The 18,253-nt window shown below is 41.9% G+C and overlaps 1 protein-coding gene across 1 annotated transcript in view; it reads left to right on the plus strand.

Annotated features, from left to right (window-relative positions):
* TGFBR3 (transforming growth factor beta receptor 3) overlaps window positions 1-18,253 on the plus strand; it is a 200,119-nt gene that overhangs the window by 13,975 nt on the left and 167,891 nt on the right. The window contains exon 2 of the mRNA XM_029945804.1: window positions 10,116-10,297. Coding sequence (XP_029801664.1) covers window positions 10,237-10,297 — 61 coding nt within the window. The 5' untranslated portion in view covers window positions 10,116-10,236. The remainder of the gene's footprint in view (window positions 1-10,115; window positions 10,298-18,253) is intronic.

Raw genomic sequence — 18,253 nt, forward strand, 5'->3', positions numbered from 1 at the left:
AACATGTTGATGCGAGAATTCCTGTCTTTCCTGTTCCTTTGGAGCTGAGATATAGGTTCGTTCTTATACTTAGCTCTTATTTGTCGGTTTATCGTTTAGTATTGAGAAATGTTTTGATAATTCACCATCCTTCCATCCTTTTAACTGTAGTGCACAGAACTGTGTTTGACACTTGCTACCCATTCTGGTGCCTTCATTGGATGCCCACTATATGCCAAATAGGTAGACTACCACCACTACCAGGGAGACTGCAGTCCTTTCTGGAGGGAACAGATGTAGGCAAGCCATACCTGGGAGGAACTAATCACATAAACATCTATTTGCAGAGTTGGCTTGAACTACATTCCAGGTGTCTAAGTTTAACTTGGTCTGAGGGAATCATGGGAGGCTTTTTAAAAGAAGTAACACTTATACACAGAGTTGAGACCTAAATATGTTCGTAAGTGGCTGTGTTAGGAAGACTATGGAAGGTTATTGAATTCTGACAGGGTTGGAACGATGCTTCTGAAAGCAAGGGCTTGGCCCTTTTGTGGGACTGAATTGAGGCAGGTGTGGCTGGAGTGAGTCGAGGTTGAGGTCAGACTACATGGGCAGCATCCAGCCGTCAGTTGTGGGAATGGCTTTGGTCTTTATCCCTGACAGCAATGGGTGACCACTGAGGGACTTTAATTTCTAATGTTTCACATTACTCAGCTGCTGAGCTCTTTCATTACCAAATAATCAGTTAAATAATTGAAATGTTGTCTATTAAGGGATTACCTTCAATTAAGAGAAATCATGTTTTCTTGGAAGTCGTTGAAAGGAAGCAAAAAAAAATGTGCTAAAGTGTAATTAGCAGAATAGAATAATCTATTGCTGAAGTATTTATTCTGAATTTGTGTATTTGCAGAATCCCTGTGAATATAAATAAACATGAATAAAATATTTTAGTGAATTACTAAATTACAAAACGGCCTAACGGAGGTCTAGTAGATTTAGTTTCTCCAAAGTTTTTTTTAATGGCCCAGTGGAAGCTAGGTCCTAAGGAACGATGACTGGTACCCTGACCCTCGGATGTGCTGACTTTTGCTGGAGTAATTGCAGCGCTGTGATTCAGTAGGCTCGTTTGGTGGTAGCTGATTCCTCACTCCAGGCCGCGTGGTTGGTGACGTTGCCAGCATGAGTTCCTCAGCCTTTGGCTACACCCCTGAGGCTGAATTGGGAAATCGTGAGAGAGAATTGAGGAGGGCCATGCCGCCCAGTCCCTGAAATTTACACCAGCGTTGTTGAGGCAGTTGCTTTAGCACCGTTTCAGAGCAGCTTTGCGTATTCTGACTATCTTTAGGATTCATATCTTGTATTGAGTTTAGAGTCATCGGTTTTTGGTAATGGAGATATTTTTTGAAATTCTGGATGATGACGTTTAAAATTAATACCGATTTTTGATATAAACTATATTATCTCACTAAGTAGCTTGATTGGGTTTTTGGAAGTTTAGGGATATTTTAACCGTAAAAACTTAAATGACTACTATTTTAAAAAAGTTTTTTTTAATGTTTATTTTTGAGAGAGAGACAGAGCGCGCGCTCAAGTGGGGAAGGGGCAGAGAGAGGGAAACACAGAATCCGAAGCAGGCTCCAGGCTCTGAGCTGTCATCACAGAGACAGACGTCCCATGTGGGGCTCTAATTCACAGACTGCAAGATCATGACCTGAGCTGAAGTTGGACACTTAACCCAGGAGCCCCATGTGTGTGTGTATATATATATATATATATGTATATATACACACACACATATATATATATATACATATATATATATTTAATGTACTGTGTGGGCCAGATATTGTTTTAGGTGCCATGCCCATAATCTCATATATTGCAATCAGAATGTCATTAACATTTTACAGATAAGGGAGTGGTAGAGGCTGTCCAGTGTAACATGTCTGGGTAAGCCAGGTTTGAAATCCCCGAGTATAGTTCTCTATTAATTAGCTTAAAATTGTAAGCAACTGAACTCTTTGAATGAAAAAATATTAAATGTGAAGGATGGTCCTTGACATGGTGTACCCGTAGGTGAGAAATCTGTCCTTTGTGAACTTGAACAAAATGTGGTCTTTCACATAATGTGAAGTGTATTCATGCCCAGCCTCCCCTTTCTGCTGTATTTTGGTCAGGCAGTGAGGTCTCTTGTGCTTGGGAGAGACAGAGGGGCTTTTGCAGACTGGTTGAAGGACAGCCCTAAGGAAACTAAGGACTCTGGGGCCAGAGATGTGTTGGTCATACTGTCAGTCAGGAATGAAGGTGGGTCAGGCCCTGGAGGTGCCGGGGAGAGTAGAGTCCAGCCTCTCTGCACATCTTGTAACCTCTGTGCCTCTTCCCTCTCTTCTCATTGGGACTTCATATGGAATTCCTTTCCACATGTAAGGTAGTTCAAAAGTAATTCTTCTTTTTTTCCTGACACTGGCAGCCACAGAATGTTGGGACGTTAATCTTGGGCTTCAAGATTCATTCCCTCTGGTAGAGATAGCCTGCTGGGGCAAATACTGGTAGTGCTCATGCTGTTACATGTGCAATTTTGATTCTTGCACTGACCCTATGATGTAAAATGAGGAAATGAGGAAAATGCGGAAACTGAGTCTCCATTCTGATGTTCTTGTGTGATCTGTTTCTAAGTCTTTTTTTTAATAAAGGTTTTATTTTATTTTTTTAATGTTTAGTTTTGAGAGAGGGAGCATGAGCAGGGAGGGGCAGAGAGAGGGGGACAGAAGCAGGCTCTGCACTGGCAGCAGGTGAGCCTGATGCAGGGCTCGAAGTTACAAACCGTGAGATCATGACCTGGGCTGAAGTCAGACACTCAACCAAGTGAGCTGCCCAGGTGCCCCCACATTTTATTTTTAGTAACCTCTGTACCCAGTATGGGGCTCAAACTTAGAACCTAGGACCTAGAGTCGAATCTCTACCAGCTGAGCCAGCCAAGCGCTTTCTCCTCTGAGAGTCTCCATGGACGTCCCATGCACGTTGGGCTCCCTTCAGCATGTTCTCAGTAGGATACTCAAGAAAATCCTTATTTATTTTTTTCCTGTTATATTGAGATATAATTGATATAATGTGTAAGTTTAGGATGTAACACAGTGATATATATGTATATATATATAGTAAAATGATGGCCACAATAAGTTTACTTAACATCTATCACCTCACTTTGTCACAGATTTTTTTTTCCTGTGATGAGAACGTTAAGATTTACTCTTTTAGCAACTTTCAAATATATAATACAGTATTGTTAACATATAGTTATCATGTTGTATATTACATCCCAGGACTTAATTTATCTTATAACTGGAAGTTTATAATTTTGATCACCTTACCCCACCTTCAGGCAACGATCAATTTGTTCTCAGTTTCTCTGAGTCTAGTTTTTAGATTCTACGTATAAGTGAGCTCATATGAAATGTCTGAGTTATTTCACTTAACATAATGTCCACAAAGTCCTTCCATGCTGTTGCAAATGCAAGATTTCTTTCTTCCTTCCTTCCTCCCTCCCTCTCTCCCTCCCTCCCTCCCTCCCTCCCTCCCTCCCTCCCTTCCTTCCTTCCTTCCTTCCTTCCTTCCTTCCTTTTTTTCTTTCTTTCATGGCTGAATAGTATTTCATTATGTATATATACTGCATTTTTAAAAATCCATTTACCCATTGATGGACATTTAGGTTGTTTCCAGGGTCTTAGCTATTATAAATAATATTGCAGTGGACATAGGAGTGCAGACATCTGATTTCATCTCCTTTGGATGTATACCCAGAAGTAGAGTTACTAGATCATATATGGTACTTCTTTTTTTAATTTTTTGAGGAATCTCCAGACTGATTTCCATAATGCCTGTACCAGGGAAATGTTTTTTAAAAATTGTATTCCAGGGACAAAGAGGGCACGAGCAGGGGAGAGGGACAAGGGGAGAGAGAGAGAATCTTAAGCAGGCTCCATGTTCAGTGTGGAGCCTGACTTGTGGCTGGACCTGAACTGAAATCAAGAGTTGGACGCTCAGCCAACTGAGCCATCCAGGTGTCCCCTTCCCCCACTTTTTAAAAAAGTAAACTCTATGCCTAACGTGGGGTTTGAATTCATGCCTCCAAGATCAAGAGTTGCACGCTCTACCGACTGAACCAGCCAGGCCCCCTGTACTGCGGAAATCTTAACCCAATGGATCATACCTCTTCTCTGCTTAAACCCTTTCTTGAACCCTATTCCTCTCCTTTCCCTTTTGGCTTTGCAGCCTCTTTCCCTCCAGTCTCAGAGACCTTAAATGGTTCCTGTACCTGTAATGTCATCCCTCACTCTTTTAAACCTCTACTTATCCTTCAGGTTGTGGGAGCTTTTCCTTTAGAGCTCTTATCATCGTGTGTAATTACAAATTTGTGAGTATGTGTTCATTTATCCCACAAGACTAAGCCCATGAGGCACAGAACGTATCTCGTCCCTTGGCTGTTATATTCTTATTGCCTGGCATGGAGTAAGCAGTAACTAAAGACTTCCTGAAGAAAGAAATGAAACTCAGGAAATTAAACATCTAACCTAATGTTACAAATGGTGTTACTTCTACTAGAATGCTTCTACGCTCCATGAAGGCAGGATTTTTGGTTCCTTTTTTCACTGCTATACCCTTGGCATCTTCAATAGCACCTGGCTCATGGTAGTATTTGTTGAATGTTGATTGTGTTTGAATGAGATTCCAAAGCGTTCTTATCCACCCCAGAACTTTTCTCTTTTTGCCAAATCTGTCTGAAAATGGGGATTTGGAATTAACCAGTTTCTCTGTATAGTAGAGAAATCTGAGAGTTGCTGTTGTGAGTCAGTAAGGTGGCTTTGCTTTCTTTGTGTCCAGGTCTTAAAGGGCATCCAAATGTCATCAGACAAACAACAGTATCTGTTCTACATCCTGTATACCCCTTTTTATAAGCTGCCAAGCTAGATATTGATGCCATCCATCCTGCCTCTTTTTTTAAATCCCCTGAATAACATGTTGAAAAACCGGGAGAACAATTCCTTTACCAACTTTTCTTTAGCCATTTGCCGACTTAGCAGTCTATTTTTCTCCCCAAAATTCACTTACATGGCCGACCAGAAACATTTAATGATCTGTTAAAAAATAATTTCATGTTCCAGGTACCAGAAACTCAGGTGCTATTTACTTTCTGAGTTTAGGGAATGATAATTTTTTTTTATTCCCACTCAATATATCTCTGTCTGAAGATCTTCATATTTGTTGAGTATTTTCCTCATTGAGGGCTGAAAAGTCTTAGTGTTAAGATATGACAGTGCACAGGTTTGTGCTTCATCTTGACCTTTGCATTTTCAGAGAGCTTGGAGTCATACAGCATTACCATGGATTCTTTATTTATTACTGTTGCCACCTTTAGTCCTGAAGTCAAGTCATAGTTTGAGATCAGTAATGAATTGTACTGAGGGGGTATGTTACTCTGAAAGTCCCGGTATCTGATGGCAACCCTGTCGGGCTTCTCCCTCTCTTGGAAAAACTGTTTTCAGAGATTGAGAATAGAGGAGGAGAAAATGGTTACTTGTTTTTGGTGACAGATCCAGATCTGGGAGGGAGAGCCTCTCGTGGAAGACCTGGTTCCTAGTCTTGAAGCTGCCATATTATTTTGGGCAAGTGCTGGACTTGGAGACTGTGCTTCTCTTCATCACTGAAATCGTGTTGCTCTCTTCCACCTTGAAAAGCTATTATGTATCTCTAGCATGCTAATTCCTTTAATTGAGAAATCGATCCAGTCCAAGTTGATTGTAAGTTCTGATTTTGAATAAGCTTGTGGATATTGCCAGAGCTATTTGATCATCAGACAATGTGGGGCAGCATGCTCTGTTTAATGGCTTCAGAAATAGACAGAGGAACTCTGAAATTAGAAGAATTAAGGGTGCCTGGGTGGCTCAGTTGGTTAAGTGTCCTCCTTTTGATCTTGGGGTTGTGAGTTCAAGCCCCATGTTGGGCTCTGTGCTGGGCATGAAGCCTACTTAAAATTAGTATTAAATACACACACACATGTGTGTGTGTGTGTGTGTGTGTGTGTGTGTGTTAAATCCATTAAACTCTCACTCAGAATTTTTTTCTGCTCATTTGTAGGTACTAAAAGTTCTATTACCCTTTGAATGGAACATATTACTTTGACATGTGAACAAAATGAGTGGACCCCACATTGTTCTTTCAAGACCACAGAGTACCTTATTTATATTTCTAAAGGAAGCATTTAGTTCATAAAGTCCAAAGAGATTCAGTGAGTTTAGAAAATCAGGGTGGGAAGTCTTTACAAACTGAGTGTGATAGAACCTTACAGAAAAAAGAGGAGTTTTTATTTCCTGTTTTATTTCAGATCTACAACTTAAAACAATTTTTTAATGTTTATTTATTTCTGAGAGAGAGAGCACAAGCAGGGGGAGAGCAGAGAGAGAGGGAGACACAGAATCTGAAGCAGGCTCCAGGCTCTGAGCTAAGAGCACAGAACCCGATGCAGGGCTTGAACTCACAGACCAGCAGATCATGACCTGAGCCGAGGTCAGGTACTTAACTGACAGAGCCATCCAGGCACCCCTCACATCTACATTTTTTTAGAAGCCTCGGTCATCCAGCATTGTTCTAGTTGGGGAACTGATCCCTAAGCTGTATGTTGCGGTGATGATGTGTGCAAGGCTTGGCCAAAATTGGAGTTCCACAGAGTGGGAATGACACGCTTCCCTTTTTATTCTCCTCTGCCTTAGGATCCTGTCACCACATTGAGAAGATTAGACAAAAACTCTTTGCAGTTTATTTTCTTTTTGAACAAGTTACATTACGGAGGGACTTTCAAGCTACAAGAAGAAAAGCTCCCTCTTTGTTAGAAGCAGCAGTGTGCAGTTTCAACTTGTCTTGGACTTCCTCGGAGATGTTTTAAGATCCGGTGTAAACTTGCTGTGGTTTGCCTTTGGGCATCAAACTGTTTAGCTTGGCTCTGTTATATCTGTAATTGCTGCATTTTAATAATTGCCCAATATTCTTGTCAGCAATTTGCAGTCTATATTTTTAATAGAACCTTTTGCCTTTCTTTTCCCCAGGTTCATTCAGCCCTGGTTTAAGCCCCTGGATTAATTCTCACAGTCCCACTGACCCTCTGCAGCTGTGGGTAGGGGGTGACACACACTCATTAAATATTCCCACAAGCCTTGTGCTGGCTGTAGTTTATGTGCTCTGTAAAAACCCTCTGGGAAGCCATCTTCTTCAGAGATCTTAAAAGGTTTTGCTTTATAAAAATTATACTTAGCATTTGCTCAAATACCGTATTCTTCTGGAGAAGGTTTTCCTTATCAATCCATTGAGGAAATTTAATTTTCTTGAAGGGAAGAAAAGGAACAAATTCTCTTTGCTGTCGTTGACTTTTTAAGTTCATGGAGGAGACTTCCATTTCATCTGAGGTGATGTGGACTTACAGTGACAGCGATGTTGGACTTCAGGGGATGACTGACATCCATTTCGTGGCTTCCAGAATTATCTAATTTAGTCAGTTTTGAGCCAGACTGTTATATCACTAATGACTTGTGCCTCTACTTGACTGGCAAGTTTGTTCTTTTAGTGATTCTACTTTTTAGCTTCTCTCCTTTTTGTGTCTGTTAAAGTGTACCTTTTTTTAGTAAACGAAAGATTGAACTGTGGGTTTATAGTAGGTAAGGATTACATTGATAACAACACCCAAATTTCTTCACTGTACTGAGGTATCAGTATACCTCGAAAGGAATGCACGGGTAGCATTTATTGACTGCTTATTATGTGCTCTGCACTGTTCTAAGCTTTACACACACACACACACACACACACACACACACTCACACATACACTGATACAATCCTCACAACAGCCCATATGATAGGTTTTTTCATGCAGAATAATCTGCCCAACATAACCCATTTGGTAGGTGACAGAATAAATTCATACCTAACCAGGTTTTTAACTGTTATCATAATCCATGTTCTATTCATACTGGGTTTTTAATCACTGTCTTTTTTTTTAAGTGTATTCATTTATATTTGAGAGAGAAAGCACAAGAAGGGGAGGGGCAGAGAGAGAGAGAGGCAGGGAGAGAGAATCCCAAGCAGGCTCTACACTGTGAGCCCAGAGCTCTATGTGAGACTTTATCTTAAGAACCATGAGATCATGACCTGAGCCAAAATCAGGAGTTGGACGCTTAACCAACTGAGCCACCCAGCTGCCTCTTTTTAATCACGATGTCACATCAAAATTGAACAACAGTACCTCCTGCATATGTAACAATTTAGTTTCAAGGCATATATAAATAATTCTTTTTGATATTAGGACTTTATTGTTATTATTTTTGGATAGGTAATACTCACAAAATCCCAGTGCTACAGAACTCAAATGAGAATCAGAAAAAAGGCTCCTGCACACTCCCACCCCTCTCTCCCAATCACCCTCTCTCCCAATCACCCTCTTTCCCTCCTTCTCACAGGCAATTAGTTTACTACTGAAAAGAGCATTTTAAATATCTTTCCTTGAACATTTGATGCTGTGAACTAAGATCACTTAATTAGAAACTCAGTTTGCCATTGTCTTTTTATATTTTTGTACTGTATCTACAAGTCTCCAAAGGTAGCAAACTCATTCTACAGATAGTGTTTTCTGGGTGAAGGTAACAAGGCTGCAGTCCCAGCTATTGGAACTGGTTCCTGAAAACTCCATGATCTTGTCTTGCTCAGCACCTAGATCAGGCAGGGTCTTTGTGCTTTTAACCAGCTGTTGAGAAGTTTTTATTCTTGATAAGAAGGAATCATGCCCTTACACAGTGCCAGGAACATAGTAGGTGCTCAATGAATGCTTGTTCAACAACTTCTGTGGGTCGTGCCAGACTCAGGGATATAGAGCTGGAGAATATATTTGGTGTTTCTAAATGAGGTAATCTTTAGGGCCATAGGAGGGATATTCAAGTTAAACCACCATAAAACTTGTTATTCAAGGCTCTGCTTAGCATAAGGTTAGAAAGACCTCTGGGGAACCATAGGGAGGGGAAGGGGGAAAGAGAGTTGGGGAGAGAGAGGGACACAAATCATGAGAGACTATTGAATACTGAAAATGAACCAAGGACTGAAGGGGGAGGGGGGAGGGGGGAAGGGGATGATGGTCATGGAGGGGGCACTTGCGTGGGGAGAAGCATTGGGTGTTATGTGGAAACCAATTTGACAATAAACTATTATTAAAAAAAAAAAAAAAAAAGAAAGGACCTCTGGGTCCTGTGGTCCAGTAACCAGAGAGAGTCTCAGATGGGATTGAGAGACAGGGAAGACTTCTCCTGTTGTCAGACAGTTGACATGAGAATTTCTCCTTCTGATGATTTTTTTTTTCCAGATTTGATCTGAATGTATCTTAACTTGATACTTGTAATGACTCTCTCATTATAACATTAGATTGAGTCCCTGATCAGAATTGTTTGTGTTTCCTTGTTGACACTAGGAAATTCATATATCGAGTGTCATTGATTACTTTAGTGCCACAACATAACCAGTAATGTTCTATTGTAGATGCACCTTGATTTTCTTCTGTATTCCTGAAAATTTTACATAAAACCAAAGATTTAAAGTGTCTGGCTCACTTGGCTGGCTCAGTTGATGAAGCATACAACTCTTGATTTCAGGGTTGCAGGTTTGAGTCACACGTTGGGTGGAGAGATTTAAAAAAAGTGTCAAAAATAAGCATTTCTTTATAAAAGTATTTGCTTTAAAAATCTGTATTAGATAATTAGCACCCCCACTTCAGCTTCCTGGAGTGCTGTCTAGGCGTCTTTTAAGATAAATCTATCTTGTACCTTTAGAATTAAAAAAAAAATGTTTATTTATTTATTTTGAGAGAGAGAATGAGAGAGAGCATGCATGTACTCGGGGGCGGGGGGAGGAAGGGAATCCCAATTGATGCAGGGCTTAATCCCACAAATCATGAGATCATTACCTGAGCTGAAATCAAGAGTCGACGCTCAACTGACAGAGCCATCCAGGCACTCTTAGGAATTTTCATTTCACTTTAATGTGTGTTTTTTTAAAAGATGTTTCTGCATTAAGTTTTCTTCTTCAAATGTGTTTTTTTTATAGGCAATTTGAAAATTGGAAAGAAGGATTTTTAAGGCCACTTCTGATTTGCAAAGACTGTCTACGATCTGAAGAATTCTCGGTTGAGGGTGACTAAACGGGGCACGCTTTTGGAGAAATCAAAATGGCTTCCTACCATGTGATTGCCCTGTTTGTCCTGATGAGTTCCTGTGTAGCCACTGCAGGTGAGTGGCATAATATAGGTTGCAGGGTCATTATATTCTTTGGAATATATTTTCCTTTAGTCTCTTCAGTTTGGAAAAATTTAGGAAATGTGATGCTTATGCAAAACGTGAGTATTTATGTTCTTCAAGGAAATAAAATATTTGACTGCAGATTACATAGTATGTTTGCCCGCGTTACATTTTACTAAACTGGTGCTAGACATTGTCATGTTGGTGACGTAAATACCTAACTAAACGTCAGTGCTGGGACGGGTAGAGAACAAATATGCTGATATTTAAACCCACTTGATTTTGTTACATGCATAGATTGTATTTTTCTTGTCCTAAGTAAAAATTTCAAGGAACCCTTTTTGTTCTTTATCATAAAATAAATAGATCTTGTAGATAGAGGTGGCATTCCTGGCATAGATGCCTAGGAGGTATTAGTTTTGTCTCTTCAGGTATTTTAATGTGTAACTTTAAAAAAAGTACAGACCTGTCTTCCCGGAGGCCATCAGAGTATCAGATTGGAGATAAGAAGAAGCAAAAGATTTGGTTGCAACATTGTTGCTGCAGCAAGAGTTTTTTTAGATCTCTCACATCAACATCTTAGTGTTCCTAGTCAGGGTTATTTAACATATTTGGAAGCTTAATTTGCTTTATTTTGTGGTAATTTGCTTTGTGTCTATTCTGTAATTAGCTACAGGAAAGAATTTGTTGGACCAGTTCTGTGAAGTGGCCAGTCTCAACAAGAGTGCAAGTGACTTGGAAAATCATTAGCCTCTTGGTTTTGGCTATTGAATTCACTTAGAGATGAGATGATAGTGATCATAATAATTACCATTTATTGAGTGTGCAACAGCCAGACACTGGGCTAAACAGTGAGAGGATATAAAAGTGAATACGGATACTATTTCTTGAGCTCACTGAATCACAACCCTGAGGTAGGCAGGATTATTTTGTCCCATTTTGCCGTTGACGAAATGAGGTATGGAGTGATTAGATAATGCGCATAGCGTCATGGAAGAGCCAGGTCTTACTTCTGTGCTCTTCTTCTCTGTGATGCTGAAGAAGCCGGTCCGAAGCTGAGGCTCCAGTAGACTCACATCAGGAGTCCGTTGTAGACACGGGCTGAGTGAAAGGCAGTTTGCAGAACTTTGTTTATGGGATTGGACAGCAGAATGTCCCTCTTGGTGCAAACACTTTGGGAGCAAGTTGCTAGTTTTTTGTTTTTTAAATGTGGATATGAATTTGAACTGCCCACTGTCAGCAGTTTCATTTTGTCTCATGATTGAAGAGTTATTTGTCTTTTAGCCTCTACAGTAAAATTGATCTTAATTAAAATTTAATTGAAAAGTAATAGTAGTAGTAGAGAGGGGGAGAGAGAGAGAGAGACAAATGGCTTGATTGAAAATGTGCCTTTTTTTTAAGTGCTATTTTGATGACAAGAAGTATAATTATACCTGGTGGGTTTGAGGCAGAATTTTCTGCTTTCATTGATGCCTGGAACAGATTGAAAAACATAACTGAAGAAGGTACTTCATGGGAACGTAGTGAGTTTGATGACTCTGTATAGCCTTGATATATTAGATAGTGAATCAGTTTTGGTAAAGACCTTCCTTCTTCTAGGCCATAGATAAAATATTTTTTTGAATTGTATACACAATCAAAATTTTTCTGAGAATTCCAGTAAAATTGAAGGCATAGTAGAGTTACAAATTTTGTAGCAACCTGAGGCAAGTAATTAATGGTAGAGGTTGAGATGCCTTTTTTTATGGTAAATTTTTATTGAAATACAGTTTACATAGAGAAATGTGCACATGAAGTATGTAGCTGAGTATATTTTCACAAACTGAGCATAACTATGTGAATAGCATTAGAGATGCCTTTTTGAACAACCTATTGGCTAAATGAATGAATAAGGAGGAAATGTTTTGTATATACTGACATCCAGTAAATCACATATTCAGAGTCCAGAGTGCTAACTATTACACCATGGAACCCCACATCAGTAAATCACATATTCAATGAGTCCTTCCAAATGCAAAGCACAGTACTAGTCACTTAGAGTCAGACAAAGGAATGTTACGATTCATCCCTTCCTTTGAATCACTTGTACTTTAGATATGTAAAATATAACCATATAACAGAATGATCAGTATATGGTGAATACCAAATAAAAGCCAGAAGACCTGAGAGGTCAGAAGGAGGAGCCCTGGTGGATTGGAGCAGCTAGGGAGAGCTTTGTGGATGTGAGGATGTGCTCTGTCTTTTTTTGTTTGTTTGTTTTGCTTTGTTTTGTTTTGTTTTTTGAGAGAAAGAGGTAGAGAGCTTGCACGTGTGTCAACGCGCAGGAGAGGGACAGAGAGAGTCCCTTTTTAAAATGTTCCCAAAGTGGGACTGGAACCCAGAGCTATGAAATCCTGGGATCAGGACCTGAGCTGAAGTTGGGCACTCAACCAGCTGAGCCACTGAGGTGCCCCAAGAGAGAGAATTTTAAGCTGGCTCCATACCCTGTATGGAGCCTGACCCAGAATTTGATCTCATGACAATGAGATCATGACCTGAGCCAATATCAAGAGTCAGACGCTTAGGGGCTGCTGGGTGGTTCAGTCGGTTAAGTGTCCAACTCTTGATTTCGGTTCAGGTCATGATCTTACAGTTCCTGAGATCGAGCCCTGTGTCAGGGTCTGGGCTGACCATGTGGAACCTGCTTGGGATTCTCTCTCTCAAATTAATAAATGAACATAAAAAAAAAAAAGAGTTGGACGTTTAACTGAATCACCTGGGTGCCCTGATGTGCTTAATCTTGAACTCTGTTTTGAAGGCCAGTCAGAATCTAGAAAGAGAAAGGCGTGGGGTTGACCAGATGGGGGAGCCATGCCTAGCACAGCACATGGCACATGAGTGCTTGACATGTTTTTTAAAGGGAGGGGGACCTGGAGAACTGGTCCGGGAACATAGCAGGAGGTCTGTTTGGAAGGACGGATAGGAGTAGATTGTGGAGGGTCTTAAATGTCAGAGTGAGGCTTGTGGTTTTCAATTTGAGGTTTGGATTCTGTCTTTTTCCATTCCCATGTAGACAAAGATATATACTGTTTAATCTTAGAATTCAAACGGTGGCCTCAAAAAATGAGGCTGAGAATATGTTATCATTAGCTTCAAAGACAACACCGATTAGCATATAGGCCAACAATTTATCAAGGGCTTGCTTTCTGCCAGCTGATTTGTTTTGTCTTTATGGGAAACCCTATGAGGTGGGTGTTAGTAGTATCCTAATTTGCATTTTACAAACGAGGAAACAGAGAGTCAATTTGGTTAATAATGGTGTGTCCCTTATAACTAATAAGGGACAGTGCTGGGACTTGAACTGAATTCAGGCAGTTTGGCTCTAGAAACCAGCCCATCCAATATGCCTCTGGAGCCTCTGTGTAGGAAGCACCAATGAGTCATCCTGGACCAGATTAAACTCCTTTCACCTTAGGAAAGATACATAAATCATTAGAATGGAAGGACCCTCAAGCATTGGGTTCCTATTTCACTGACATGACTGAAGCTCTAGGGTAGGGTTCTTGGCGGTAGAAGGGATGAGGGGGAATGGAGCCTGGGAGGGCAGAGGACAGCACGACACATACCATGAACACAGGTTAGTATAGTAGGCCTGTTCTAGCCCCATGGATTAGGCTGGGTCTTTAGTGAAAACCGTTCCTTCTCTGCTCATGGTTGAGGGTGAAGGAGGCAAGGAAGGGCCAGCAAGCTGCATCCCAGGGTTAGAGGTTCCTTTGACAAAACTTGCATTTTTCCTTTCTTCTCTTTGTCCCGGGTCTCTTACAGCGTTGTGAGTAGGGAGGGCCCTGCTCTTGGTGAACAGGAGCTGTGTGAGGACCATCAAGCTTCCTGGTTAGAGATCACCTTAGATTTTTGGCACCTTGTCTTAGATTCTGCAATCTCTCTAAGAAAAGTGGAGAATTAAAAAACAAAACCAAACATAAATGCTTGCTTCTGTGGGCTTAAGGCTAAGTTTGCAGTTTAAAAATTATTCAGCTACACATCTTTTAAAAATACTAATTTCTACCTCCAACGCTTGCCAGAGTTAGATAGGGCTGTGTTTCCAGGAGCCTTAATAACGAGAAAAAGAGGCACACAGAATTCAAGGAAGTCAGTTTGGTTGGAAGGGATGGAGTTGCCTCCAGTCCACTGGCCCCTTGTGCCAGGTCCAAGAGCACCGCTGGGGTGAGCTCTGCGGACAGCCTGCTGGCTCAGTGCCAGAGGGGCGTGGGGGGAGGCTCTTTCCCTCATTCCGTTGTTGCCATTCTGCACCTAGACGCATCTTTTTGGAGGCCTGTCTGTGATCTGTGCACACATTTCTATTGAGCAGACATTTCTCCTCATGTCTACCCCGTGTCCCTGGGGCTCCACAGGGCAGTAGAGGTGCTTTTCGCTGGAGTTGTTTTCCTGCTACTATGTTTTTGTTATGTTTTGTTTTGATTTGTTTGTTTGTTTTGAGAGAGAGAGAGAGAGTACGTAAGCAGGAGAGAGACAATGAGGAGGAGAGGGAATCCTAAGCAGGCCACTCACTGTCAGCAGAAAGCCTGATAACAGGCTCGAACTCACAAACCGTGAGATCATGAACGGAGCTGAAACTAAGAGTTGGATGCTTAACCGACTGAGCCTCATGGGCACAGCTGGAGCCTTTTCCTGCTAAGAAAGTTCTGAACTCTTTGTATCCATGGGACAGCAGCTAGTTGGTATAGTTTGGAATGGGACCAGCCAGCAGCCTTGTAGGGAGGCTAAACTAATGGTAATGTCATTTTATATTTATAGTTTTCAAATGCTCTTCTACCTCCTATTTCATACCTCTTATTTCATAGTCCCTAGGGTAGGTAGGTTGTTTTCTTTATTTCCAGAATGGGGGTCATGGGACTCAGAGAGAGACATTTAGAAAGATGGGTCAATTCCTGGCCAGACCAGAGCACAATACTTCAGACCAGCTGCACTCGACAAGTCTTCTGGTCTTTTTGCAGCAGTGCACCTCTTTCTTGAAACAGTGCTAGCCGGGCACTCTGCCGGGCACTCTACACCTGTTGTTCATCTGATCCTTCCAGGAGCCCAGTGAGGTAGGGGTCTGTCATCACTGTGTTTGTGATTATTACTACTGCCACTGCTCCTACTACTGTTAATAGACTGCAGGAAACTGAGTCTTAGAGAAGAAAAATAATATATAATGAAAGATAAATCAGTTAAAATTTCTATTTAAGTTTATTCATTTTTGAGAATGAGACACACCGCATGATTAGGGAAGGGGCAGAGAGAGGGAGACACAGAATCTGAAGCAGGCTCTAGGCTTTGAGCTGTCAACAGAGTCTGATGTAGGGCTCGAACCCGCGAACCGCAAGATCATGACCTGAGCCGAGGTCAGAGGCTTGACGAGCTGAGCCACCCAGGTGCCCTGAGACACAAATAAATTTTAATAAAAGTTAAAGCCATTTTTCTGCAGTCATACCAGTAGTAGCTGGCCGAGTGGCATCAACTACAGAGTTCATGCTCTATTAGACTTCCCAGAAGGAACTGTCATGCATTCTCTTGGACTTGAGATTAATGGCCCAACACTGCAGAGGTGACTCTTTCACAGTTTTCTCCTCTCTGCTGCCTGAGTGATCAGAGGCTGCAGTTCCTAATGGCAGGAAAATGGGGAGAGTGCCAGTGGGGGCGGCCGCCAGAGCACGTGAGGGCAGAAGACGGATAGACTTAAAGATCCAAAGCAAATGCAGCAAGGCTTCTCTTGCCGATACTAAGTCTCTGGGCCCAGCTATTTGATTTGGTCTGTGATTATTCTTTTTGGCAGGTTGTTATTATAACCACTTTTACATTTCATTCCTCTTTGGGATACCTAGGGAAAAAGATGTCAGTTGTCATGCCAGCTTTCACCACGGTGCCAACTTTCTATTTATGTTAAAGAGTAAAGAACTATAACTAAACGACCTAGAATGGAGAGAGTGACCTGTGTTTTGTATTGTGTTCTTTTTGGGGGTACCATGCACACCCAAACCTGATGAGGTCCCTCCCTGCTCCATGTTTTTGCATAGAAACAGTAAGCAAACATGCATGTGCATGCACACACCCATAGCTGGAACACTTAGCAGTAGTCAAGTAAAAGATGAGTTTGTTTCCCAAAGATTCCTTTACTCTGCATGGACTAGGGTGTGTGTATGGGGGAGGGGGGCAGGGTAGAATATGACATGATGTCTAATAAAACTTTTTTTTCATTTGTGAAGGTGGTTTACCGGCAGATGGTTGGGTAACTAGCTATGCGTAGACTTAAGAAAAATGTTCGCCAGGAACACAAGTCAGATTGCGCATAGATTCGATGTCAGACAAGTGAACAGTACCCAGGTTTCCCCCTCCTTTGCATTCTTACCCTAAACTGCATAACAGCTATGCGCTTTTTGGATTCTAGATTTATTGGGATTGTGTTAGGGCACCAGCAGAGGTCTGATAGCATTTCCTCCAGCTCAGAGCTATCTGTATGTACCCGCACAGTTGTTTGATTGCTCAGAACCTGTACTTTCACACATCGTGGATGTAGGCAATGAGGCTTCCTCAGCTTGTTTGCTTTGATAACTAATCTCTCATGCTCTGGGGCTACCTTGAATCACTGATAGAGCTCCGAGCTCCAAGTGCTGGTTTTGGAAGCGTTGTAGGATCAGGGAGTGTTCCGGGAAGGTTTCCAACATCAGGCCTTTTTTGGGGCGGCCCTGCACATGGCCATTGAGGTGTTGAGGTGCTCGACCCTCTTGGAAGATTGGCCCAGACTGCACCGCATCCCTGTGAACTGCTTGCTGACTTTTTCTTTTAGCCATTCTCAGCCATAGCGAGCTAAAAAACCCGATTTGTTCTGAAGTCCAGTGTAGTCATATTTTTGTTCTCTGAGAGGACACTGTAAATCAGGCAAAATCCTAGAGGGCTTAAAAAATGCACTCGCTCTCAGAACATTCCTTCCAGGGACCAGGCAGTAGGTGCTCTGGAGACTGAGGACCAGCTCTTCTTCTGCCCTATCCTGCCAACTCATAGCAATCTTACACAAAAGGAAGGGAGGGAGGGAGGGAGGGAGGGAGGAAAGGAAGGAAGAAAAGGAAAGAAAGAAAGAGAAAAAGAAAGAAAAAAAAGAAAGAACAACCCTCAAACCAAAACACCTAGAGTGCAGTATGGAAAATCTTAATGCCTTCAAAGGAAAATTGATTTTTCATTAAGTTATTCTCTGTGTTAGTGAGAAGTTGTAGTTCTGGCAAGAGGAAAGAGTTGCAGTGTAACTTCCCTTTGTCTTCATATGCCTGGAGGAGTTAGTCCTTGCCCAGACAATAGACCAGAAGGTCAGGAGGAACAGCTCCCTTCCTGCTCTTTTGCTTTATCCCAGAGGATGCTAGGGTAGCAGCGGCCTTGGGGAGAGCAGCGCACCAGCTTCCAGAGTGGCCCTTGCACCGTCGTTTCCCTCGGTGACACGGAGCTGCTGCAGCACTTTGCTGCTCCTGTTTGCCCTGGGGGGTGCGTCTGTGTGTGCCAGCGCCCTTGTCGCCGTGTGGTGAAGCAGTGCTGCGTAGCTCCCACCTGCTTCTTTCTTTCTTTCTTTTCTTCCCTTTTTAATAGTTTATTGCCAAGTTGGTGTCCATATAGCACCCGGTGCTCTTCCCCATGAGTGCCCTCCTCCATGACCATCACTTCCCCTCCCCTTTCCCCCCTCCCTCTTCAGCCCTCAGTTTGTTTTCAGTATTCAAGAGTCTCTCATGATTTGCCCCCTCCTTCTGCCCCTTTCTTTTGAGTTAGAGGAAAGCACCGTTGATCATTTCACCTTTTAAAAAAATTTTTAATTTTACTTTATTTTTAAACTACTGTCCACATCTGACATTATGGGCTCAGACCCAAGGCCCTGGGATCAAGAGTTAGACGCTCCACTGAGCCAGCCTGGCACCCCTCATTTCA

This window comes from Suricata suricatta, chromosome 8 (genome assembly GCF_006229205.1).
Source record: "Suricata suricatta isolate VVHF042 chromosome 8, meerkat_22Aug2017_6uvM2_HiC, whole genome shotgun sequence".
NCBI lineage: Eukaryota > Metazoa > Chordata > Mammalia > Carnivora > Herpestidae > Suricata > Suricata suricatta.